Source organism: Pelodiscus sinensis, chromosome 12 (genome assembly GCF_049634645.1).
Source record: "Pelodiscus sinensis isolate JC-2024 chromosome 12, ASM4963464v1, whole genome shotgun sequence".
NCBI lineage: Eukaryota > Metazoa > Chordata > Testudines > Trionychidae > Pelodiscus > Pelodiscus sinensis.
Genome location: NC_134722.1, coordinates 49446165 through 49473530, shown reverse-complemented (window position 1 = coordinate 49473530; position 27366 = coordinate 49446165). Strand labels below are relative to the sequence as shown.

Genomic DNA, 27366 nt, shown 5'->3' with positions numbered 1-27366 from the left:
TTAGGGGGCTGGAGCGCATCACCTCTGAGGAGAGACTGAGGGATTTGGGTTTGTTTAGTCTGCGGAAGGGAAGAGTGAGGGGGGATTTGATATCAGCCTGCAACTTCCTGAAAGGAGGTTCCAAAGAGGATGGAGAAAGGCTGTTCACAGTAGTGACAGATAGCAGAGCAAGGAGCAACGGTTTCAAGTTACAGTAGGGGAGGTCTAGGTTGGATATTAGGAAAAACTATTTCACTAGGGAGGGTGGTGAAGTACTAGAATGGGTTACCTAGGGAAGTGATAGACTCTTCATCCCTAGCAGTTTTTAAGTCTCTTGACAAAGCCTTGGCTGGGTTGATTTAATTGGGATTTGGTCCTGCCTTGGGCAGGGGGCTGGACTTGATGACCTGAGGGCTCTTCCAGCTCTACGATTCTAAGCTCTCACCCTAGTTGTGTCTCTGCCATCATGGCACTTGTTCTGCTCTCTACCGATCTACTCCAATCACCCCCACTTGTGGGATTAACATGACAGATGAAGGGGTTGTGTAGCTGGAATGTTCCTGTAGGACCGGTTTCCAGGATGCCAGACTATCTGTTCCACAGCTTTGCTCTCAGGCCCAGATTCTCAAAGGTAGTCGGGCTCCTAATTTCTAATGAAATCAATAGACATTAGGAGCTTAAACCCCTTTGAGACGTTTGGCTTTATATGCCTTGTGAATCACAGACTAGGAGAATTGGAAGAACAAAAGGAAAAATATGTAGCACTTTAGAGACTAAATAAACTCACAGGCTGTGTCTAGACTGGCAAGTTTTTCTGCAAAATCATCTGCTTTTGTGAAAAACTTGCCAGCTGTCTATACTGGCTGCTTGAATTTCCGCAAAAGCACTGAGGATCTCGTGTAAGATTGTCAGTGCTTTTACGGAAATACTGTGCTGCTCCCGTTTGGGCAAAAGTCTTTTCCCAAAAAACTTTTGCGCAAAAGGGCCAGTGTAGACAGCAGAGAGTTGTTTTCTGCAAAAAAGCCCCGATGGCAAAAATGGCGATTGGGGCTTTTTTGTGGAAAAGTGCATCTAGATTGGCACGGACGCTTTTCCACAAAAAGTGCTTTTCCAGAAAAGCGTCCTGCCAATCTAGACGCGCTTTTCCAAAAACGCTTTTAACAGAAAACTCTTCCGTTACAAGCATTTCCTGAAAGTCAGGCCAGTGTAGAGGTAGCCACGGTGCTACGTGTCTGCCGTTTCACCGCCACGGCTACCTGCGCATTGCTAGAGAACGGGACCGAGCACCGCCTCGAGCCCATGCAGAACAGTTAAGGGCTCAGGCCCATTTCTGGTTGCCACGGCAACCCCCCAAACTCCCACGTGGCGGCTAACTGACAGGCACGTGAGTCGAGACGCCATGGGGGGGGGGCGAGGGAGCGCGGTTTGTGGCTCAGGGGGTCGAGGGCCGGGCCATGGCCTGGCCGTGCGCGGTGTTGGGGCGGGAAGCCGTTCGGGACACTGGGGGCGTGGCTAGGGGCGCGTGGCGGGAACCTGCCAACCCCCTCCAAGGCTGCGCGTGCTCCTCCCCCTACCTCCGGCGGCCCAGTCTGACGGCCTGGCGTGCGCGTGCTCGCGTCTCTCGTGCAAGGGCCGCCGCTGCCGCGCGGGTAAGGAGCGCGCGGGCCGAACCGGGCCTCTGCGCGCTGGGGGCGGCGGCCGGCGGCTCGGAGGCAGGGCGGGGAGCGCTGTGAACACCGCCCCTCGGCGGCCGGGTTAGGAGCCTGCGGGCAGCGCGGGCCGGCGCCTCAGCGCTGCGGGGCCGCTGCCAGCCCCCGCCGGAGGACTAGCGCCTCCGAATACGCGCCCTGTGCGGGGCGAGTCTGCTCCGTGCGGATGGTAGGGCAGTAGGAGCGCTCCTCCAGCGGCGCCATTAGAACGGACTAGGGTTAGTCACGTCAGCTGCTTGCATGACCTGCTATCGCAGCCAGCCTTCCTTAGGGCGAGGAAAGGAGGTGCCACGGAAATGGGGGCGGGGGCAAGGAAACATGTCCCTATGAAGGGGGGGAAAGTGGGGGACTGTTGAATTTGGAAGAGAGACAGCGAAGTGGGGATGAAGGTCTATGAAAATGAAGAGTGATAGAAATGTGGCCGTGTTAGTCTGGGGTAGTTGAAGCAAAATGCAGGACCATGTAGCACTGTAAAGACTAACAAGATGGTTTATTAGGTGATGAGCTTTCGTGGGCCAGACCCACTTCCTCAGATCAAATAGTGGAAGAAAATAGGCACAACCATATATACCAAAGGATACAATTAAAAAAATGAAATTGTATCCTTTGGTATATATGCTTGTGACTATGTTCTTCCACTATATGATCTGAGGAAGCGGGTCTGGCCCACAAAAGCTCATCATCTAATAAACCATCTTCTTAGTCTTTAAAGTGCTACATAGTCCTGCTCTATGAAAATGAAGTGTTACATTGTTATGCTTATAAGAAGCACATGGAATCTTTCAAGGGCTGGGGCAATATGCCCCATTGTTAAGAATGCAATTTAAGCATTAAAATCAGAATATTTGTACACAACGATAGACATATGCCAATAGGTGTGTGCACATCTGTTCTGCAGCTGGAAGTTATAGTTACCAGTCCTTAGCATTGCTTGCTTGGCTTCATTGGCCACCTGAAGCTGCACACAAGGAGGAGAACTGGGGCCTCTGTGGAAGACCTTTACATCCTATCCATTTCCCTTTTTTTTCTTAAGGCAATGGCTAACAGCTGTTACTCTGAACTAATAGCAGCAATTTTATCAGTTATGTTTCTCGTAGTGGCATAATGAGCCCAAAATGTATGGCTACTGTTGTTCCAAATGTACCATGATAAATCTAGTGTATCCACTCCTGTCTGTACGGATTCAGCAATTTGATGTTCCTGCCCTTGCATTGTTGTGCTGTATAAAGTTTGTACTGTACTGGCTTTAATTTTTAATGCTTCTAGGTAGGGATGTTAAATGTAGATTAATTGGGTAATCGAATAGTCTATGCAGTTTACATCGACTATTTGATTAGTCAATAAGGCTGCCTCCACCTTTGAAGTGTAGCAACAGCCCCAGGGCTGTGCTACATTTCAAAGGCAAAAGTGCTGCGGGGAGCATGGGGCCAGCAGGTCCCCCACTGGCCCTGTGCTCCTTGTGGTGTTTCAAAGCGTCAGTACCACATAGAGCCCTGGGTCAGTACCCAGCTGACCCCAGGCTCCATGCAGTGCTGCCACTTTGAAATACTGTGGGGAGCCTGGTGTCAGGCTCCATGTGGTGTTTCAAAGCAGCAGCACTGAATGGACCCCAGATTCCATGCAGTGGCACCATCGCTTTGAAATGCCACGTGGAGCCCACAGACTCTCCAACTGGCTACACGTGGCATTTCAAAGCAGCGGCACCACATGGGGCCCAAGCTCCATGCACTGCTGCTGCTTCAAAACTCCTCCTGTTCTTGCTCACCCCTTGCTTCCTCTTTCTGATAGAGGCAGAAAGGGTGGGGGAAGCAACTAGTTGATTAGTGTGGCGACTATCCAATAAGCATTTGTTTATCGGATAGCTAGTCGTTCACATCCCTACTTTCAGGCCCACTGAGTTAAAGACTCCTATCCCAGCTCCTATCTCCCTCAATTTGGTACTGGCCAGAGGTCTCTGTTTACAAAGGGAGAAATATTTTTGTTGCAGGGAGCCATACCTATTATTAAATAAGGGAGTGCAGTATGGTGATGTGATGTGGCCATGTAATAGATCATTTTTTGTCTAGGTAATTGCAATATGTAGAGTAATCATTGGTGCCACATTAGTGGGTGGTTGCCTCTTAAGTAAATGTGGATAGGCTCTTTCATGAGTGAACGGCTGCTTAAAAGTAACACTTATGTTTCCCACAAAAACTATTTTGTTTACCTACCCTGAGATTCTATGCATCTTTAATGGCACAGACATAAAGGGTGGAAAAGTGCATGAACAGGGTTCACAAAACAGATTAAAATCTACGAATGGTCTTAGAGACACAATCATGTGGCCATGAGCCTTGCTGATTGTTAGCCCAGGCTCGCAAATAACTTTTGCGACAGGCCAGTATAGGGTGATGTTAGGCATAGTAGAGGTGTAAAGGGGTAACCCCTTAACCAGTAAGCATTGCCTTACCAGTATGCTTGTCAGGCTAAGCACGCCGTACGTGGGGGTGCTCCAGCCCAGCCAAAGCAGCTCATTGCCCACGGTATGACACAGTGGGCTGGTTAACTAGTTAAATATATAATTTAACTGGTTAATGTTTTAAATGGGATTTTATATCCCTGATGTATTTAAACCATTGTATCCCCAGTGTGCATGCACTGTCCCTGAGCCCCAAACGTTTATAAATATTCCCAAGAATAATACCTTTGTACTTAGCAGATTCCTGGCAGGATTCCCCTGATGGGATCAAGTAGTGTTCAAGTAAACATCTATTGGGGTGCAGGAATTTGCATAGTCCTTGGACTCCTACACATCTCTGGTCCATGCCGGTAACAAACAGAAACAGATTAGGGAAAACAGTTTTATCCATGAAACATGAACCCATCTGAGTTTGTAGTCTTTTTTTAATACAGTACACTAGTGGGTTAACACTCAACAATGGGGTAGAGGCCTGTCCATTTGGAGTCCAGAGTGTGATCTTTGTTTCCTCTTATTTTTTTAGATGCATTACTGATCTCCTGTAGCTCACAGTCAGTGGCTTGTATCACCATAGGGAATGCGGAGCCCCCTATTGTTGCCTGTCCTCCCATCCCAGATCCCATGGTAATTCCTGAGGCTGCATCCTCGGGGGATGGGGTGCCATGGAGGGGACAGAATGGGGGGAAGGGATGAGGTGTGGGTGACAGGAATGGACAGGTCCCACTTGGTTTGCCAGGACTCCCTGGGCCAAATTGCACAACTGCACTGTTCGGGGGTGGCTCGTGGGCCGGGAGGTTTGAGACCCCTGCTGTAAGGTGTTCCCCAGAATCTCTAGTGAGGCTTTTGGGATCAGTTATGAACTTCATCTGCTGCTCAAACAGAATCTGATATGGCTGGACATTTGACCTTAGCCTGTCATCGTAGTCGATGACAGCCAGGACCAAGGGCAGCTTTTTCAGGCCATTTCTTACCAGCGTGTTCTACCTCTTTTTGCAATGCATCCTTAATGGTGAAGCAAAATGCAGGACAATGTAGCACTTTAAAGACTAACAAGATGGTTTATTAGATGATGAGCTTTCGTGGGCCAGACCCACTTCCTCAGATCAAATAGTGGAAGAAAATAGTCACAACCATATATACCAAAGGATACAATTAAAAAAAAATGAACACATATGAAAAGGACAAATCACGTTTCAGAACAGGAGGGGGATGCGGGGGGGGGGGGGGAAGGAAGGAAGGTAAGTGTCTGTGAATTTTTTATATTAGAGGTGGGGAGAGTGGGATGTTTGTGAGCTAATGGTATTAGAGGTGATAATTGGGGAAGCTATCTTGGTAATGGGTAAGATAGTTTGAGTGTTTGTTCATTCCTTCTCCGAGAGTGTCGAATTTTAACATGAATGACAGTTCAGAGGATTCCCTTTCAAGTGCAGATGTAAAAGGTCTTTGTAGCAGAATGCAGGTGGTTAAGTCATTGAGAGAGTGTCCTTTCTGGTTAAAATGGCAAGAAACTGTTTTTTCTTTGTGATCTTGTCTGATATCTGTTTTGTGGGCATTAGGGTGTCATTCATTCACCTTAATGATGACACGTGGGTCTGGCCCACAAAAGCTCATCACCTAATAAACCATCTTGTTAGTCTTTAAAGTGCTACATAGTTCTGTCTTTTGTTTCAACAATGACTGTCAGGTATTGAAATCCTGTTTTTACTCCTTGGTAGTAAATCAGTTTAAATTCTGTAATTCTAACTCCAGAGTGATATCTGGGCACTCATGTTTATTTCTTTTTTTCAGTGAAAGCATGTGTCAACATATCTGGTTTGGACAGCTTCAGTTGTGACTCTGTTAACTAGAATGAGAGGCCACTGAGCCATGCAGGTATTAGAAATCATAGCTCTCGTCAGTTTATTTGAGAGAATATATTTAGGGGAAGTGTGGGTACTTTAGATGGTGATGGAAGCTGTGCCAGTGAGTGGCTCAAAGGACTGTTCTGCCCAGACAGCTACTAGGAATTCATGTTCATAAAGATCAACATTTTATTGTGCACCCTGTAATTTTCTTTCTTCATAAGCTACTTTTACCACTTTGCCTTCATTATTTTGCAGTAGAGTAGCTACTAGTGCTAAGGAGCTTCAGGGGATAGCTGAGTTAGTCTGTTACAAAAAAACCAACAACAAATGGTCTGGTAGCACTTTATAGACTAACAAAACATGTAGAGGGTATCATGAGCTTTCATGGGCACAGCCCACTTCTTCAGATGACCGGAGTTATGAGTAGGGAATATGAAAACTTGAAATAAATAGGAAGGGGGGGGGGGAGGAAGAAGGGTGAGAGACAGAGCATCATTAAGTATCTGGAGAATGGGTACTTAAACCTAAGTAGATCAAAGTAAATAGATGCTAAGACAGGAAGGATACCACTCACAGAGCTGTTAGCACCTTCAGTAGTTATGAGGTAGCAGCAAGCTAGATACCAAATGGCTTTTGAGGCTGCTTTTTGCTTTAATGCAGTGTTTCTCAACCAGTGGTATGAGTACCCTTAGGGGTACTTGAGAGAGGTCTGGGGGAGGGGGGTACATCTGCACCAGTATTTCCCAATTTTATTTGGCCACAGAACTCTTTTAAACTTGAAAGAATTTTGCAGAACCCCTAGTAACAGTCTAATATATGGAGCTGAAAAAGTAGACCACAAATAAGTAAGGATAATAAAAAACAAATGCTAAACAAGATCATGAGATCAACATTTAGTTTAATTACACATTTAAAAACAAAAATCACATAATATTAATTATTTTTTTTAATCATGAAATGTTATTGTAATGGAATTTTCTCGTGGAACCCTTATTTTCACTTCGTGGAACCCCAGGGTTCTGCAGAATACCATTTGAGAAACACTGGTCTCTGCAACTGAAATTTGGAGAACTGAATTTTTGTTTTAAGTTTTACAGTGCTTTATTGATTTTGTACTGTTTACACCAAAAAATTTCATCGCCCTTCCGGCTACGATTAAGTTGTTTACACAAATGTGTTGCAATGGTAGAAAAAAATTGTGTCTGAAACCCGTAGGCACTGGAGGTACTTACACATTTTTTTTTTGAAAAGGCAGTACTTTATAAAAAAAAGATTGAGAAACACTGCTTTAATGTACTTAGGGTTGAATCCTTTTTGAGTCCCCATTCCCATTGAGTCTTTTTCTTTAACGGTTTCCGTAAAAGAAAGTGAATTCAGCATACTTGTAAATATGTTGTTATAGAAAATTAAACCTCCTAGCAATACTCAAAGTGTGTATATAAAGGGGGGCTGACTTTTCTAGCAGCGCTTTTATTTTTCAGTGGTCTATTTGCTGTCCCCCTCTTCCAATTGCTATACCCAGGGATGCTTAGGCTATGTCTCTACTGGAAAGGTTTGGAGACAAAAGTGCTGCTGACATACAAAAGCTAGGGGCGGGGGGCAGGGAGGAAGGACGGACTGGTCAAACCAGTTTTTCTGCCTCCCATTGTTGATCTTTCAAAGCCGAGTTGCTAGCAACCTTTTGATTAAGGATGTCATTGTGGATCAGAAGCAGCAAGGGGTGAGAGGGAGCAAGAGCTGGTGCCTGTGTGGAGTTTGCTTTAAGCAGGTTCTCCACAAGTACCATATCTGCCTCCCATCCCCCTCACTGATAGAGAGGGAGCAGCACAGAAGGTGAGGGGGGCAGGCTGCATCTGATACATGCAGGAAGACGGGAAGGAGCCTTGTCAGCTCCACAGACCCACCTGCCCCCCCCTTGCTGCCTCCTGCATCAGAGGCAGCAGTGTGGGGGAGGCTGCTGCGAAACAGCCTTTATCTGCGATGGTCTAAGCTCACCGCTGATGGAGGATGGTCCACGGCAGCAGCCCATGTCTGCAGGGAGTAGCTCGGACCAGCCTCTGTCCGCAGCAGGCCCAGGCTCGCTGCGGACAGAGGCTGCTCTGTGGAAGGTGGAACAGCTTTTCATCAGTCTCACCTCCTTGCCTCCCAGCAGCAGCCACTGTCCATGGGGACCTTGGACCCTCACGGACAGGGGCTGGTGCCACCCCACGCTGTTGCCTTTGGTTTTTAAACTGGCTCCCCTCGTGGACTGGCTCCCGCTTGCCCTCCTGATACGGAGGCATTAGCGCGGGATGGCAGGGTCTCCCGGGAGTAGGGACAGTAGTGCACTGGCTGCTGGCCCCACCCCCAGGGATTATGAAATAGTTGTATAACCGATTAGATTTCATGTGGTTATACAACTATTCAATTACACTATATCTAACATCCCTACTTTCGACAGAGCAAAGCACTCTGGATAAGCATCCCATAAAGCAGTGTTGTAGGAAGGCAGTGCTGATCGCTGTGCTTCTTGGGATTCCCTCATAGGTCTGCGAGCCCTCTGTGCTAAGAAAGATCAAAACAGCACCTTAGTATCTCCAGCCTTCCCCCTGTAGCATCAGTCTGCCTGCTGCTGTGTTCCTAGCAAAACAGGAGAATTCCAATTATTTGTTTTTCCCCCCAAACAGAACAGCTGGCTCAGCTATTAGATACTTCCTGAAGCTTTGAAAGGGGAGGGACACATCCCTGCAAGGCAGCAGAGGTCACAAAACCGAGCACAGCCATCAGGGCAGCCATTGTGAGATATTGGTGCAAGACACTTCTTCCAACAAAAGAAACAGCAGAGTCTACACTGGCTCTTTACCCATAATAAAGAGAGTGGAAAAGAAGAAAGTTCCTTGCAGAGCTGGAAGTTTGTTGTCGTCAAACTGGTTGTTTTTCCCCAAAAAAGTAGCATTGCAGTGTAAACATTCACTGTTTTGTTGCTAAAAGGCAGGTTTTGGCAACAAAACATGCCAGTGCAGACAGGGCCTAAGCTGAGCCTGGAGCTGGAAGTTGAAGATTTGCCAGTTATTACTGATTTTTGTTTTCAGTAAGCAGTGTTTTTACAAGGATAAACACAAGAGCTCACCCAATGAATTTAATACACAGCCAGTTTAAAGAAACAGAAGGAAGTGCTTCACAAAACACACAGACAACCTGTGGAACTCCTGTCATAGATTGCTGAGAGAGTCAAAAGCACAAGTTGGTTAAAAAGAGTACTAGATATGTTCATAGGGTATAGGTTCATCAATGGTTATTAGCTAGGAAGGCCATGGGTGCAACTTGGTTATTTATGTCCCAAAGCCTTTGGCTGCCAGAAGTTTGAGACTGAATGACAGAAAATGGATCAAAAATGCCTTGTTTGGTTCATTGCCTCTGAAGCATCGGGCATCAGTAACGGTCAGAAGTCAGGATAGGGGGCCAGATGGACCATTGGTTTCACTTAGTATGACCATTTTTATTTTCTCCTGGAAAGTTGTCTTGTGGCACTGCTTCATGCTACATCAGCCCTACATCATGGGATGAAAGTTTTTCACAGCCTCAGGTGATTTAGTTAGATCAACCTAATTTTTAGGTATAAACTAGGCCTTAATGTTTTAGTTTTGGTTTTTTTTTAAATCAGCAAGGTCTGAAAAAAACTATACAACTGTAAAATGTGTAAATTCCGCATAACTGTATTTTTTTCTTCTTTATACCTCACTGAAAACTTTCTTATGCCTAATGTTCACAGGCTGCTCAGCAACACACAAACAAAAGGAGATACTGTCAATCCATTTAGGCCTATTCTTTCTTTTACATACCTTTATGGTTTGTGAAAGGAAGGTGGTTGATTCTGTTTTTATAGTGACATTGTTCTGTGTTTTTAAGATTAATGTTGGGGTTATTCATGTGCTTAAATAATGTCCGGCTCAGACAGACAGTATCTACCCTATTAGATTATGGGATCACACTAGCTGTGTTGTTTTGCATGCTGTCATGATTTCTTTGACCCCTATCACTGTATATCTAAGTCTGAGCCCTCCCATTAGGTAGGAAAGCGTTATCCCCATTTTACAAATCCGGCTACCAAGGCACATTGCACCTGGGAGCAAGACTTCCAGCATGGTTAGAAAGACTTGCATTAGTAGGGCTTGTGCTAGCACAGGAAAAATAGCAGTGTAGGCTTTGTGGCTTCAGAAGAAATTGGGGCTAGCAACCTAAGCAAAGACCAGGGAGTCAGGTCATCTTGAAAGCCTGGGATGCTAAATCCACACTGCTCTTTTTAGCATGCTTGCTTGTGTGAACCTTTCTACCCAGATTATGACGCCCTCTCACAGCTTTACTGCAGACATCCTCTAAGTCTCTTTGTGTATGTATGCTCTGGAACTGGAGTATATCCTGAAGGTTTCAGACAAGATTATACGAGTGACTAGCCTAGCTGTGCATCTATACTCTGACTTACATTGTGGTAACTTAATCAGGGTAATGCCAGTATGTCTTGCTGAGCTGGAAGTTATACATCCAGCTTCAGACCATCATAGGAGGTCTGTGGTGACTGTGAAACAAGTATATGTTGAACCTTTTTTGGTTGATCTCTATTAAACCTAGTGCCTTAACTTCAAAACCATGCCCCACATGAATTCTCCCCTATCTTCCCTCCCCCCCCAAATATTACCTTTCTATATTAGCTAGATAACTTTTACTAGCTAGTTAGCATGAGGGGAATACAAGACAGTGTATTTTCTGACTAAATGTATATTACTCCTAGGGGAATTCTGTGTCTCAAAATGCAAAATTCTTCATATTTTGTCAAAATAATGCAATATGACGTCAGTTTCACTTTTTTCAGTTTAAATACGTTACTAAAAAACCTAAATAAAAAAAAATCACAACTTTTCTGCATTCCCTAAACACTTGAAAGTTAAATTTCAAATACTTTTGCATTTTTTAAGTGGATAAGTAAAATACAGCCTGAGTTGTAATCTAACCTCATTGTGTCTTTCTGGCACAGGATAAAAAAGAAGAAAGCGCATTGACCTTCCTAGCTCACGATTGCATTACTGTCATTTATAAAATAAAATTCCTTTATACCTCTCTAGAAAGTTAAAGGAGCTTTAATTAATTAAGAGATCTTCCACAAAAACTTCTTGCACAAGAGCACGTCCACACTGCAAAAGCACATCAAAAAAGCGATGCACTTTTGTGAAAGAGAGCATCCAGACTGCGTGGAAACTCTCTCGAATGTAAGCACTGATTGGTATGAATAGAATGGCTACCAAGGCACCTGTGCTTTTTCCTCTTTTGTCTTTTTGCACACAAAAAAAATCCCTTTTCCCCATCCACACACGCCTTTTTACGAAAGAACTCTTTCGCAAAAAGGCATTCTTCCTCATAGAAAGAGGAATACTAATTGTGCAAAAACCTCTCTGAACTTTCATTTTATTTGCGCAAAAACGTGCTTGAAGTGTGGGTGCTCCGTGAGTTTTTGTTGAAAAATGGCCGTTTTTGTTGAAAAATGGCCGTTTTTCCACAAAAGGTCTGTACTGTAGACATAGCCTAACAAATGGGAACACTGGCAGCCTACTGGCTTAGTTGTTAAGTTTCTACTCAGCCTCATGGACAGAGCCAGCTTCACACAGCCTTACATGTCCAAGCTCTGATGTTTTCCTCCCTTCCTCTTTTATGCACAGGCAGGAAAGTGTGCATGCCGACAGAGGCATGTAAAATAGGCTACCCGACATAGTCAATGAAGCAGGGATTTAAATATCCCCGGCTTCATTAAAATAAAAATGGCCACTGCGCTGTGCAGGCTCAGCTGATCGTCGGCACAGCACATGAGTCAAGACGTGGATCGGTCTACAAAGGAAGCCTTTGTTGACCGCTCCCTTATGCCTCTTGAAACAACGATCAGCTGAGCCGGCACAGGATGGCAGCCATTTTTATTTTAATGAAGCCGGAGATATTTAGATCCCCGCTTCATTGACTGTCGGGTAGCCTATTTTACATGCCTCTGTCGGCAGAGGCATGTAGTCTAGACATACCCTTAATGTGTCTCCACAGGTGGACACAGCCACATCCAGCCTCCTTCCTCTCCCTTCATGGTGAGCTGCTCTCTGCTGTCACTGTACCTAGCAGGCTGCTCAGAAAGGAGTATGCCCCTCGGATTTCTTTGCTTCTGTAGGGAAGCCAAGAAATCTGCAGAAGGAACGCAGTGGTGCAGAATTCCTCCAGAAGTAGTATATACATTGGGTCAAAATGGAAGTTTTAATCCAAAACTGTGTAACTTTAAATTTCACTTTTATACTGAGTATTTTTCCCTTCTCATTCTGGAGCACAACCTCTAGCACTAAACAAGTTGAAATACCTATTTTTTTCCTAAACTGTACAAATGTATTTTCTGTGTAGTTTTTTTTTTAATTTGTGTATTTTCTTATGGTTGGGAAGGTGTCACTGGTTCAGCTCATGTAACTCCTTTTTCTTTTCTTTTCCTTGTTCTTCCCCTCCTCCCCAGATTGTGGGTCAGTCCAAGAATGAACAAATGTATGAAGCCTTATGTTGTGCAGACCACAAATCTTGAAAAATTCAGCCCTGTGATTCTTGCTGAAGTTGAGAAGCTCTTTGAGAAGAAGTTCTCATATACAAAATCACCAGAAAGTGAATGGCAACTGCCAGATTCCAGTGAGATATTTACCTGCAATCACAAAGAATTCAGTGCCCTCCTTGCTCTGAAGGACTCCATGAATGAAGTAAAAAACCAACTGAGTGATAAAAAATTGGATGCATGGCATCAGCACACTTCCTTCACCAATAAAGCAGGGAAAATCATTCCTCATGTGAAGAGATCTGTGAATGCTGAGCTGTGTACTCAGGCTTGGTGCAAGTTCCATGAGATTCTGTGCAGTTTCCCCCTTCTCCCAAAAGAAGCTCTTCAGAATGGGGAACTTAATACTGTTCATCTCTGTGAAGCACCTGGTGCTTTTATAGCCAGTCTCAATCACTACTTGAAATCCCATCACATCCCTTGTGATTGGAACTGGGTAGCCAATACCCTCAACCCGTATCATGAAGCAAATGACACTCTTGTGATGATTATGGATGACCGACTTATTGCAAATACATTGCCATGGTGGTATTTTGGACCAGATAATACGGGGGATGTGATGACACTGAAACATCTAACTGGACTTCAGCACTTCATAAGTAATATGTCCACTGTTCACTTGGTAACTGCTGATGGGAGTTTTGATTGCCAAGGAAATCCAGGTGAACAAGAAGCCCTTGTCTCACCTCTGCATTACTGTGAAACAGTCACTGCTTTAATGACCCTCAGCAATGGTGGCTCCTTTGTTTTAAAGATGTTCACTTTGTTTGAACATTGTTCTGCCAATCTGCTTTTTCTGCTAAATTGTTCCTTCGAGGAGGTCCATGTCTTTAAACCTGCCACTAGCAAACCTGGGAACTCAGAAGTCTATGTGGTTTGTCTTCATTACATGGGCAGAGAGGCAATCCATCCTTTGCTGTCCAAGATGATTCAGAGCTTTGGAACAGAAATGGTTAACAAAGCCCTCTTTCCCGAACATGTGATTCCAGAATCTTTCCTTAAAAAACATGAAGAATGCTGTGTGTTCTTTCACAAGTACCAAATAGAGACTATATCGGAGAATATCCGACTCTTTGAGTGCATGGGGGAAGCAGAACAAGTAAAGCTGAACAACTTAAGGGACTGTACAGTGGAATTTTTTATGCAAAGATTCAACCTGAAACACATTACAAGAAATAACTGGCTAGTGAAGAAATCTCATGTAGGCTGCAGCATAAATGCAAAATGGTTTGGACAGAAGAACAAGTATTTTAGTTCATACAATGAAAGAAAGATGCTGGAATCCCTCACATGGGATGAGAAGGTGGCCAAAGGCTATCTTAACCATTGGGCTGAAGAGCATGCTTTAGGTGATGCTGGGAAAAGCTGCATTTTGGAAGGCTCATCCTGTAACCTTGAATACAATTTATGGTACATCCTGGAGGGAAGGAAGCTGCCAGGAGTAAAATGCTCTCCATTCTGTGATGGTGAGGTCTTGAAGAATCTCAACGAAGCCATCAAAGAATCATTAGTAGGCAGACTAAGAGCTAGTTCCTTCTCCAAACGAACACATGAGTGGTGTCATTCTTGCAGTGTTCTTACTGAGGCACTGATATTATCTCAGTTGTCCAGCCTTACTAAGTACCATCAGAAGGTACCAAATGAAGGATGCAGTGACCAAATCAAGTGTCTTGTGGTAGGCTTTCCGTCTCTTTGTGACCTCAAAAGCCAGTGCAATATGGAAGTTAGGCTTCTGGAATCAGCCACACTCTTGACTTTCAGCTGTTCTTTGCTTCATGATGGAGAGCCAAAATATCAGCAGCATCTTTTAGACTGTATCCTATGTGCATTTAATCAACTTCAACTGGGAGATGCTTTGATTCTCCCTGTTCTTTCTTGTTTTACACGATTCACAGCTGGCTTGATTTTTGTACTGCATGGCTGTTTCAGCTACATCTCTTTTGCATGTCCCATAGCCTCTGAACCTCTAGGGACCAATGCAGTTTTGTTGTGTATTGGCTATCAAGGTCTTCCGGAGCCAGTTGTTGAGTACCTGCAGCATCTGAATAAACTAATGAGCTCTTTGCTCAACTCAGAATCTCCTCAGCAGGTTTTACAGTTTGTTCCGATAGAAATGCTTTTGAAAGGCATGCTGCTGGAGTTTTTATGGGATTTGAATACTGCTATTGCGAAGAGACAGCTCCATTTAATTGTACAAGTTGAGCAGCAACAAATGCAGAGAAATCTTTAATTTTAGTGATTCTTTAATCAGTTTGGTACACGTTATTTCACTTCACTGGCATTACAGTTCTTAATTTGTTAATTTTTCTTTTGCTAGTGTGAATATAATTTCATTTTAAAACTGAGAATTATTTTAATTTTGGTATCTAATTTTGCGTGGCCCAGTAGCATTATCTGTTGCCATACATCCTGTAAGCGTGGGCTTTATTTTACCTGATGGAGAGATTGTGAGGCAAAATAAAGGTCTGCAATTTTGGAGAAAGAGTAATTCTTCTAGATAATACCTCTGTGTCTTTGTACAGTCTTGTCTGACCTCATCTAGGTGGTCTTCCCTTAATAGTCAACCTCACAATCTCTATACTTATGTTGAGAGATCTGAAAGAAGCTTAATTGATGCCACTGCTTATCAGCCAATAGATGCTGCAGTTGGGTGACTCTTTCCTAGTTAGACCCCCTTCACATTGTTACACTCTTGTTAATCCCAGAGTTCTGAGGATCCAACTGTGATTTTCAAACTTGGTAACTGACAACATTTCCAAGTTTTCTAACCTTTCCTTTTGATCAAAAAGAGGCTGAAATATCTCTAGAATTTGCTGAATATACCTCCATATTGAGATAAATATATGATTTAAGTCAGAAATTCAGTTTTATAAGCTGTTGCCTGATCTGATCTGAAACCATGCTGGTGAAGGCATCAGTTTTTCAAAAATGACTATCTAGTGGATTTGGATGCCTCAACTTCTGTTGCCTAACTCTTTACATGCTTAAAGAAAATTGACTTTTCAGAGGCCAGCGCACCACCACCATTTTCTGAAATGATAATCAATATCATTTATAACATACCACCAGGTAGGCCCAAGGACAAATGTAAAGCACAAAGGAAAATGGCTTCCTTATCAGGAATTTTGTGATTGCAGAATCCCAATTTACAGATCCCTGCTTTTCAGCAGGCATAGGAGGGAGTCAAAACTCATGGGTTGTCTATTCCTATCTATGAAATTGACTTGATGCCTGTCCTTCAACAAGTCACTTAACCTCCCTATACTCCCAATTCCCCATCAGTATAATGGCTATATTACTGTTTGAGTCTCCAAAGCTTCAAGGATTCATTTAAAAAAATATCTTGATAACTGCCTATTTTTGTCTGTTATGGTAGCTGTCAGCAGGTGACCCGTAACTACCGTATTTTCCGGCGTATAGGGCGACTGGGTGTATAAGACGACCCCCTATCTTTTTAATTAAAAGATAGGGTTTCATCTTATACCCCAGCGCCCCTCCGCCTCCTTTGCTCCCGGTGTCCCTGGTCTGCTGGAGATGGTCCCCAGCAGACCAGAGGCACCGGGAGCAAAGCCGCCAGGAGCGCCTGGGCTGCCCCCCCCCCGCCGGAGCCCCTCCGCGGCTTTGAAAGCCTTGGGGGAAGCCGGCGGCGGGGCATCCCAGGCGCGCCTGGGCTGCGCCCCCGCCGGAGCCCCTCCGCGGCTTTGAAAGCCTCGGGGGAAGCCGGCGGGGGGGCATCCCAGGCGCGCCTGGGCTGCGCCCCCGCCGGAGCCCCTCCGCGGCTTTGAAAGCCTCGGGGGAAGCCGGCGGGGGGGCATCCCAGGCGCGCATGGGCTGCCCCCCCGCCGGAGCCCCTCCGCGCCGCCGCGGAGGGGCTCCGGCGGGGGCGCAGCCCAGGCGCGCCTGGGATGCCCCCCCGCCGGCTTCCCCCGAGGCTTTCAAAGCCGCGGAGGGGCTCCGGCGGGGGGGCAGCCCATGCGCGCCTGGGATGCCCCGCCGCCGGCTTCCCCCGAGGCTTTCAAAGCCGTGGAGGGGCTCCGGCGGCAGGGCATCCGGTGTACAAGACGACCCCCGATTTTTGGGGGATGTTTTTTAACATCAGAGGTCGTCTTGTACGCCGGAATATACGGTACTGGTTTTAATTAGAAATATTAAGTGCTGTTTTTAAAAAACAAAAAGTCTGTCTGTCTCTCTCTCTCAAAGTTTGAAGCATGGAACTGAGAAAGATAAATGAAACTCTTTAGAAAGTAATAGAGAGGTAGCTGTGTTAGTCTGAGCTTGCTAAAACAAAAGGAAAAGCTATGTAACACTTTAAAGACTAACAAAATGGTTATTGCCTATTATTACCTATTAAGTCATCTTGTTAGTCTTTAAAGTGCTACATAATTTTCCTTACTCTTTAGAAAAAGTGTTACTAGATTTGATCTTCTAGGAGTAAAATGAAAGAGAAAATAAGTAATTGACACTCTCTCTGTAAGGAAAATCAGATTTTACTTTTTCATATTGCTCCTTTTAAGATGTCATTTTGAGATCTACTTCATATCCATTAAAACTGAATCTCCAAGATTCTAATTTACACGGAAGATTCTCTCAGAGAGAGAGAAATGGTATTTAAATGGGAGACTTATGGATTTAATGTTGTTATTAAATTATATAAATGAGTGTGTAAGGGGAGAAATGGGTTGGTAAAAGAAAAGACTGCCTCCTGATTAAATATGTCACCTCATGAAAGCACTTCAGATACCCTATATTATGTAATTAGATTACCAGCGGGGATTAAAAACGCTGTTCAACTTCTTTCTTTGGTGATGCTTTGCACTTAAGTTTTTCTTGTCACTTCGGTAGGAGCAGATTGTAATGCAGCTAACATTTTGTTTTTTTTGTTTGTTGTGTTTGAAGGTCTGTGAGTTAATAGCTGAAGTCTGACTCATTTTATAACATTCAATCACATTTCTAAAACAACATAGAAGCAGATCTGTTTGGCCTCTGCTTCCCCACAGATTCTTGAATTGGTCGCTGTCCATTTTAACTTACTTAAATGAACTTTCTGTCCTTGCCATGTGTAGATGGACAGCCTGGCCTCCTCTCAATCACAGGCAAGCAAAACATTTCAGCAGATCTTGGAGATCAAGAGATGAGAGGCAGTAAGAGCCTTGAGGCTTGCTGCCTCTCTAGTAAGTGATTCTGAAAGTTTAGGAAACTTTTGTAAAGACCTGGAAACAGACTGGCTAATGTAGTGAGGAGGGCTTTAAACTAGGTTCAACGGGGACATATGAGCAAAGCCCATGGGTAAGTGGAGAACATGGAGACCTGGGAGATGGGTTGGAAATAGGAGGGAACGTGGGCTATAATGGCAGAGAGAAAGGAGGGTCAGGGCAAAACTGGGAGGCACGGTCAAATCAGTATCTTAGATGCCTATATACAAATGCGAGCAGTATGGGTAATAAGCAGGAAGAACTGGAAGTGCTAATAAATAAGTGTAATTATGATGTGGTTGGCATCACAAACTTGGTGGGATAATACACACGATTGGGATGTTTGTATAGAAGGTTACAGCTTGCTCAGGAATGATAGGGGAAAAAAGAGGAGGTGTTGCCTTTATATATTAAAAATGAACACAGTTGGAGTGAGGTGAAGATGGACATAGGAGACGGAAGTGTTGAGAGTCTCTGGGTTAGGCTAAAAGGGATTAAAAACAAGGGTGATTTCATGCTAGGAGTCTACTACAGGCCACCTACCCAGGTGGAAGAAGTGGAAGAGGCTTTTTTTAAACAACTAACAAAATCATCCAAAGCCCAATATTTGGTGGTGATGGGGGACTTCAGCTATCCAGATATATGTTGGGAAACTAACACAGCAGGGCACAGACTATCCAATAAGTTCTTGGACTGCATTAGAGACAACTTTTTATTTCAGAAGGCTGAAAAAGCTACCGGGGGGAAGCTGTTCTAGATTTGATCCTAACAAATAGGGAGGAACTGGTTGAAAATTTGAAAGTGGAAGACACCTTGGGACACAATTCTAAGGTAGAGTAGAAGAGAGAACAGCAAAATAGAGACAATGGATTTCAGGAAGGCGGATTTTGGTAAGCTCAGAGAGCTGATAGGTAAGGTCCCATGGGAATCAAGATTGAGGGGAAAAACAGCTGAGGAGAGTTGGCAGTTTTTCAAAGGGATTTTATTAAGGGCCCAAAAGCAAGCTATTCCGCCATGTCAGAAAGATAGAAAATAAGGCAAAAGACCACCTTGGCTTAACCATGAGGTCTTGCATGATCTAAAAATACCGTATATTCCGGCGTACAAGACGACCTCTGATGTTAAAAAACATCCCCCAAAAATCGGGGGTCGTCTTGTACGCCGGGTATACATCCCAGGCGCGCCTGGGATGCCCCGCCGCCGGAGCCCCTCCGCGGCTTTGAAAGCCTCGGGGGAAGCCGGCGGAGGGGCATCCCAGGTGCGCCTGGGCTGCTCCCCCGCCGGAGCCCCTCCGCGGCTTTGAAAGCCTCGGGGGAAGCCGGCGGGGGGGCATCCCAGGCGCGCCTGGGATGCTCCCCCCGCCGGCTTCCCCCGAGGCTTTCAAAGCTGCTGCGGCTTTGCTCCCGGTGCCTCTGGTCTGCTGGGGACCATCTCCAGCAGACCAGGGACACCGGGAGCAAAGGAGGCGGAGGGGTGCTGGGGTATAAGATGAAACCCTATCTTTTAATTAAAAAGATAGGGGGTCGTCTTATACGCCCAGTCGCCCTATACGCCGGAAAATACGGTAAAACAGGAGTCCTATAAAAAAATGGAAAGTAGGACAAATTACAAAGAATGAAGATAGGTAAACAACACAGGAATGCAGGGGCAAGATTAGAAAGGCAAAGGCACAAAATGAGCTCAAACTAGCTACGGGAATAAAGGGAAACTAGAAGACTTTTTATAAATACATTAGAAGCAAGAGGAAGACAAAGGACAGGATAGGCCCACTGGTCAGTGAGAAGGGAGAAACAGTAACAGGAAACTTGGAAATGGCAGAGATGCTTAATGACTTCTTTGTTTCGGTCTTCACCGAGAAGTCTGAAGGAATACCTAACATAGTGAATGCTAGTGGGAAGGGGGAGGTTTAGAAGATAAAATAAAAAAAGAACGAGTTAAAAATCACCTAGAAAAGTTAGATGCCTGCAAGTCGCCATGGCCTGATGAAATGCATCCTAGAATATTCAAGGAGCTGATAGAGTAGGGAAACAGGAGAGGCTGCAGAAGACTGGAAAGGGCAAATCTAGTGCCCATTTATAAAAAGGGCAATAACAACCCAGGAAACTACAGACAAGTTACTTTAACTTCTGTGCCAGGGAAGATAACGGCGCAAGTAATTAAGGAAATCATCTGTGAACACTTGGAAGGTGGCAAGGTGATAGGGAACAGCCAGCATGGATTTGTAAAGAACAAATCGTGTCAAACCAATCCAATAGCTTTCTTTGATAGGATAACGAGTCTTTTGGATAAGTGAGAAGCGGTGGATGTGGTATACTTAGACTTTAGTAAGGCATTTGATTTGATCTCACATGATATTCTTATCAATAAACTAAGCAAATACAACTTAGATGGGGCTACTATAAGGTGGGTGCGTAACTGGCTGGATAGCCGTACTCAGTGTAGTTATCAATGGTTCACAATCCTGCTGGAAAGATATAACAAGTAGGGTTCCGCAGGGGTCTGTTTTGGGACCGGCTCTGTTCAATATCTTCATCGACCATTTAGATATTGGCATAGAAGGTACGCTTATTAAGTTTGCAGATGATACCAATCTGGGAGGGGTTGCGACTAATCTGGAGGATAGGGTCATAATTCAATATGACCTGGACAAATTGGAGAAATGGTCTGAGGTAAACAGGATGAAGTTTAATAAAGTCAAATGCAAAGTGCTCCACTTAAGAAGAAACAATCAGTTTCACACATACAGAATGGGAAGCGACTGTCTAGGAAGGAGTATGGCAGAAAGGGATCTAGGGGTTATAGTGGATCACAAGCTGAATATGAGTCAGCAGTGTGATGCTGTTGCAAAAAAAGCAAACATGATTCTAGGATGCATTAACAGGTGTGTTGTGAGCAAGACATGAGAAGCCATTCTTCTGCTCTACTCTGTGCTGGTTCTGGGCATTTCAAGAAGGATGTGGAGAAATTGGAGAGGGTCCAGAGAAGAGCAACAAGAATGATTAAAGGTCTAGAGAACATGACTGTGAGGGGTTCAGGGTGCGATCACCCCCTCTCAGCCCGAGGGGGGGGTCTGCGGACCCTCTTGTTCTCTCTTGGTCCCTCGTTGACTCCCGGGTCCCCGCTATGGGGCCCACGATCTTGGGTGCGATCACCCCCTCCCGGGAGGAAGGGGGGGTCAGCGAACCCTACAATAGTTACCCATCCCTGCAGGGTGGGCCAAAACGCCCCTAGTCTGGGTTTTTCCCCCTCGTGGGGTTCCGACTTGTATCTCCCCCTCGCTATGGTCGTTGGGAGCGGGATGCTCCTTTAGGAGAGGGAGGGGGACCCGGTCCCACCCTCTCTCCAGGTCCCAGCCCGGGGCCCTGAGTGTCGGGGCTTGCTAGTGCCCTGGTGCGGTGGACGGGGGCGGGGGCCACTCCCTCCGAAACCCGTCCACCCATGGACGCCAAAAGTGTCCTGCCCTGGGCTCCTTCCTCCCTCCTGGGGGCTCTTGGCGATGCCGCCTCAAACCCCTTGGCTCCGGGGTCGTCATATTTAAACATAATTTCTTTCTGGACTTAACCCTAAAGAGACATCTGTAACTTCAGAAATCTGACTTCTGAGTTATTTTAAACCTACTGTTGCTACAAATAAATTCTAGAGGTGACTGTAACTGTTGGACAAATACAAAAATGTTTTCTGTATTTTGTTATTTGTTTACTTTGTACCTTTGACAGCACTCTGTTAGTTTCAGTGTTTTCTGTCTATCATCAGTAGCTATTTCTCATTTGCATGGGACTTTCACCTAACAATGGGAGATTGGCCTTTTCTTAAAAACTAGCCAATTAGCCCATCATAAGATGGGATTTTCAGGTCTCTCCTCCACATCGGTCTCTCGCTCCATCTCTCTCTCTCTCTCTCTCTCTCCTCCTCCGACTGCCTCCCCCTCTCTGTCTCAGTTCTCCTCCGCCTCCTGCCTCTCTCTCTCTTTCACTTCTCCTCCCCTTCCTGCCTCTCACTCGGGCCATTTGGGCTCCTCACTCCCCGTGCTGCATGGGAGGAGAGGGGGGTGCGGAGCCCAAATGGTCGCTTGTGCTGCTTTCTCCCACTGAGCGGCGCAGAAGTCAGCCGAGCACCACAGCGGGAGGCAAAGGGCGGCGGAGCGGTGATGTTCATGGCAAGGGGGCGGGGCCTGGAGCTGCTGTCATGCTGCACATTACTGCCCCGCCCCCCTTTGCCTCCCGCCGTGGCACTCGTCTGACTTCTGCGTCGCTTAGCCGGGCCGCCGCGGGGGAGCAAGCGGCGCAAGCGGCTGTTTGGGCCCTGCACTCCCCATGCATCACGGGCCACCCAGAGGGAACAGTTAGCATTTCAGGCAACAGCGCCCCCCAGAGGGAACAGCCAGCATTTTGGCGTTACAGACTCAGAGACACTGGGCTACTATATATATATGATACCCTCCCCTCCCCCCCAAAAAAGTGGTTGTAAAGCCCTACTCATGGAGTTGTGTGTTCTCCTACCCTCTTCCTGGCACCAAATTCTTGTGATCGCATCTTAAGCACCAAAGACTTCTTAACAGTAAAATTTAAGTATTTCCTTTGACTTTTATGGGGCTTATAAGAAGGAGAGGGAAGAATCTTTTTGGAGTGAGATAAAGTGTCTGTGATGCAGTCAAATTCTCTTGGCATGTCTTAAGTTTGGCACAGAATGAGTCCTGATTTAAGTATCTGTGTCTTAGCTTCTTTTAAGTTTTTTAAGCCACAACTTATAAACTGTGAAAGGGAAGACAGGGAGCAAATTATTGATCAAGCTATGTAATGTACAGAGATGATAAATACAGATGAAAACTGCCAGCCTTCATGTGTTCAGATTTCCAGTTATCAGTTGATATCTAGGCCCTAGTGATTAAGTGAAAGGTCAGGGCAGAGTTTCCTTTGGTTTAATTTCTAAATATTTTGTACTTGATTTTGATCTTTCCTAAGAGTATTTGACTATTGATTTCCAAAAGTTACACTGCTATAGAGTAAGAATAGATGAAATTTGAATAAAATATCTACCCAATGAAAAGAGACTATTTAGTTGTGTGTGTTAAGGTTTGGAGACTTTCCACTTACATTTTTTGTATTGTGACTTCATTTGAACATGTACAGGTAAATGCAGGCATATATAAAAATTAAAAAACTCTTTTGGTTTCCAATTTGATTTCTGTAAGGTATAATGAGATTTGCTGTATGAAATCTTGTTCTCTGCTAAAATTATACTAATTGCTGTCTATTCAACTTAATTTGATGTAGATCAATCAAATTACTAGAAGGATAAATAGTCTCTGGTAAAATGTTTGTACATTAGAAAAGCAATTTAGGATTTAGTTTATACCAGTGTAAATAATTTATGCAGAGGGAACAGAAGAGTCTTATGTTCTGGTTGTTAAGCTGGGATATTGAGTGAGGGTGTGGAATATTCTTAAATGTTAATTCAGTGGGTTGCATAGTGTGACCATAACACTGTAGCCTATGGCACAGGAAGCCATTTTTTACCAGAAATATTATAGAATAAATAACATTTATTTTCTAATTTCAATTCCTGAATATGGAATAATTTACAGCACATGATTTTGGAAAAATAAACTTAAGAGAAGCAAACATTATGCTATTTGTATTTGGATGCTACTAAAGTATGTGAGCGTGGCTATTCACATAGGCTGACAAATTGGGGGGAAAAGGAGGTGGTAGTGGAGAATTATTTTCTGACAGCTTTGCGAATGTTTTATTTGCCTATGGAAAATAACTTTTTTCTTTTCAATGTACGTATGAAATATTAGTATTTTTTGTTTCCCTTTATACTTGAGATTTGAAAATATTAAAAATCTCAAGTATAAATGGGGGTGAAAAGATTTTTGTGCCTGGATTGCAAAAGTTTCATGACAATATTTAGAAAGGGCTAACTGAGATAAGGGCATCCATTTTCATTGGTGTCTTGCTGAAAACTTGGTTTGTTTTCTTCCTTTTAAACTTCAGCTCAGATGGCAAAAAGTACTAACTGGACAGGATGAAATAAACATATAGGTCCAAAGCAGCAGTCGTGCATACCAGGATACAGCTTTTTCCCATTCCCCTGACTATCAGGGAGCGAGGGGAAAGTACTTGGATTTCATGCATGCTTCTCACTCTTTGCTGGCGAAGGAAAGGAGGCAGAGGAGTACTTCACAGAATACAAGTACTTTCCCCTTGCTTCCAAGTATGCATGGCTGCTGCCCCCTTTGCTCTTCCGAAATGACGTCTCTATTTGTCATAAGTGAATTCAGCCCATTACTGTCTATCAGTAACTATTATATAATAATTTGGATTGCTGTGTAATCCTCTTTCAGTGACATGCTTTTAATTTCAAAACTTATTCTGAGTTTTAAAAGGATACCAACTCGGTGTGGAAGTTCTAGATGGTTACAAACAACTGGCTTGTAACTCAGGATAGAAGCGACTAGTCAACTATCCAATAAGCAAAAGCTTTATCAGAAAGTTGACACATTAGTTGACTAGTCTTTTCCCACCCCTCCCCTTGCTGCCTCTTTCACAAAGAAGCAGCAAGGGAGAGAAGAATAGATGGTGCTGGGGCAAGCTGGCATAAAAGCTAGTTCTCCCCAGTTCCAGCTCCGTGGGATGTGGCAGGGGCAAAGTGGTGGTACTTCCTCTTTGAAATGTACAAGAGCCCCTGCTTCCTTTTTGGAATGTACAGATATGTCTAGACTACAAGCTTTTGTCGACAGAAGTTTTGTCTAGACTACATCCAGTTCTGTCGATAAAGCAAGCCACTTTGTCGACATGACAGTGTAGATGCGAAGGACAGTGTAGATGCAGTAACACATCTGTCGACAAAAGGCATTATTCCTCATAGAATGAGGTTTACATCTGTCGACAAAACTGCTTAGTTCTGTCAATGTTATATCGACAGAACTCAGCGGCAGTGTAGACACAGGTATAGTTTTGTCGACAAAAGTCCACTTTTGTCGTCAAAACCCTGTAGTCTAGACGTACCCTACAAGAGCCATCCCTACTTGTAACAATGCAAAATTTGCTGTTATAATAATTCTCACCAAGCTGTCTTTCCAACCATCTGTACAAGCTAATTAAACTCATTGAGTGCTGACTAGTAGATTTGCCCAACCTTGCTTGATTAAACTTCTTTGAGAGGTAGCTTTTATGGGTTTACTGATATGAATGACCATTTTTCACACTATGCATGTGCGTGTATCTGTTAATTCTGCTGACCTATTTGAAACTGTACATGAGATTGGAAGGCTTTGCTGTATAACTAAGTAGATGTGTTTATTTTTGTTTGGGGATGGAATATGTGTTGATATAAAAATTAAAGAATGCTGGCTGGAGATGGCTACTGGGGTTTTTTTTCCTGCAGACCTCTTTAAATTAGGCATGTTAAAGAGATTTTGTATTTTAAAGGGAGGTTGGGAGGACACTGTAGTACTGTTCCACCTCAAGTCTGACCGCCCCAGCTGTGTTAAGGAGGATGAAAGGCTCAGGGGAAGAGAGCAGTCAATGGGAGCAGAGGGAAACCATCTCATAGTTGGCAGCCTCCTTACAGAAGATGTTACGGTATCCTCTCGCACTGAGGGATACCACTCTGGGCGAGGGAATATCAGTTGTTAGGAAGAGGCAGGTGTTAGTAGTGGGTGATTCGATTGTTAGAAACATAGATAGTTGGATTTGTGATGACTGGGAGAATCGTATGGTGACTTGCCTGCCTGGTGCGAAGGTTGTGGATCTCTCGAGGCATCTAGACAGACTTATGTGTAGTGCTGGGGAGGAACCGGTGGTCGTGGTACATGTAGGTACCAATGACGTAGGGAAGGGTAGGAGAGATGTCCTGGAGGGCCAAATTTAGGCTGCTAGGAAAGAGACTGAAATCCAGGACTTCTATGGTGGCATTCTCTGAAATGCTTCTTGTTTCACGGGCAGGGCCAGGTAGGCAGGCAGAACTTCTAAGTCTCGATGCATGGATGAGATGATGGTGTAGGGAGGAGGGGTTTAGTTTTATTAGGAACTAGGAACACTTTGGAGAGGGGGAGCCTATACAGAAAGAATGGGCTCCACCTAAACCAAGGTGGATCCAGATTGCTTGCACTAAACATTAAAAAGGTCGTAGAGAAGTTTTTAAATTGAGATGGGGGAAAGCCGATTGGTGCAGAGGAGGAGCACGTGGATCAGACGGAGACTTCTCTTAGAGGAGATACCATTCATGCAGGTTCTCTAGGTTTTAGTCAGAAAGAGGGGAGGGGAATGATGATAAAGTATGGGCCAGATAAGACAAAAAATAATCACATATACAAGAATCTAATACATCAAGGAAGGGCAGACAAATAAATAGTGGTAATTTTTTAAAGTGCTTCTACACAAATAGAAGTCTAAATAATAAGATGGGTGAACTAGAGGACTATTTATTTGTATTGAAGGAAGAGATTGATATAATAGGCATCACAGAAACCTGGTGGAATGGGACACAATCATACTGGGATGTAAAATATATCAGAAGGACAGAATAGGTCGTGTGGGTGGCGGAGTGGCACTACATGTGAAAGATCATGTAGAATCAAATGCAGTAAAAATCTTAAATGAATCAACATTAGGAAGGAACAATCAGTTCCATACATACAAGATGGGAAGCGACTGTCTAGGAAGGAGCATGGCGGAAAGGGATCTAGGGGTCATAGTGGACCACAAGTTGAATATGAGCCAACAGTGTGATGCTGTTGCAAAAAAAGCAAATATGATTCTAGGTTGTATCAACAGGTGTGTTGTAAGCAAAACTCGTGAAGTCATTCTGCCGCTCTACTCTGCACTAGTTAGGCCTCAGCTGGAGTACTGTGTCCAGTTCTGGGCGCCACATTTCAAGAAAAATGTGGAGAAATTGGAAAGGGTACAGAGAAGAGCGACAAGAATGATTAAAGGTTTAGAGAACATGACCTATGAAGCCAGGCTTCATGAACTGGGCTTGTTTAGTTTGGAAAAAAGAAGATTAAGGGGGGACATGATAGCGGTTTTCAAATATCTAAAAGGGTGTCACAAGGAGGAAGGAGAAAATTTGTTCCTCTTGGTTTCTGAGGACAGGACAAGGAGTAATGGGCTTAAAGTGCAGCAAGGGAGGTTTAGATTGGACATTAGGAAAAAATTCCTAACTCTCAGGGTGGTCAAATATTGGAATAAATTGCCAAGGGAGGTGGTGGAATCTCCCTCTCTGGAGATATTTAAGAACAGGTTAGATAGACATCTGTCAGGGATGGTGTAGACGGAGCTTGGTCCTGCCTTGAGGGCGGGGGGCTGGACTCGATGACCTCTCGAGGTCCCTTCCAGTTCTATTATTCTATGATTCTATGAACATGTTCCATATGTTGACAGTCTCTCTCTGTGGAAGAAAACATTGTCCTCACTCTGAGTTTGTATTTAAGCAACAAGTAGCCAGAGGCAGTTTTATTACGAGCTGCAGCAAGGGAAAAACTGGTTCGGACAGGGGGGAAGCCCTCTCCCCTCCCCGAGGCAGATCTTCGAATACAAGCAATTATGAAGCAGTTTATATACTGTCTATTAGATATAAT

General features: G+C 44.4%; 2 protein-coding genes across 8 annotated transcripts in view; both read left to right on the top strand.

The window, feature by feature from the left end:
• The first annotated feature begins 1502 nt into the window (after window positions 1-1502).
• HYDIN (HYDIN axonemal central pair apparatus protein) overlaps window positions 1503-27366 on the top strand; it is a 389718-nt gene continuing 363854 nt past the window's right edge. Inside the window, exons 1-2 of the mRNA XM_075940644.1 lie at window positions 1503-1628; window positions 5935-6018. The gene's annotated coding sequence lies outside the window, so the exon portion shown is untranslated. The remainder of the gene's footprint in view (window positions 1629-5934; window positions 6019-27366) is intronic.
• Window positions 1505-15073, top strand: CMTR2 (cap methyltransferase 2). 7 transcript variants are annotated; one of them, XM_075940648.1, is made up of 4 exons: window positions 1587-1628; window positions 5935-6018; window positions 8657-9555; window positions 12502-15073. In XM_075940648.1, exons 3-4 carry the CDS (start codon window positions 9533-9535, stop codon window positions 14819-14821), a joined length of 2343 nt encoding a protein of 780 aa, XP_075796763.1. In that variant the 5' UTR covers window positions 1587-1628; window positions 5935-6018; window positions 8657-9532; the 3' UTR covers window positions 14822-15073. The 7 variants fall into 7 exon arrangements, with proteins under 7 accessions (XP_075796764.1, XP_075796765.1, XP_075796763.1 ...); XM_075940650.1 differs by lacking the exon at window positions 8657-9555 and having other exon boundaries at window positions 1560-1628; XM_075940651.1 differs by lacking the exons at window positions 5935-6018; window positions 8657-9555 and adding an exon at window positions 4670-4770 and having other exon boundaries at window positions 1592-1628.

Coding starts and splice junctions, on each gene's coding strand:
- CMTR2 (XM_075940648.1), top strand. CDS start 9,533: ATGAAAGTTTTTCACAGCCTCAG. Junction 9,556..12,501: donor AAAGTTTTTCACAGCCTCAG/GTGATTTAGTTA, acceptor CCTCCTCCCCAG/ATTGTGGGTCAGTCCAAGAA.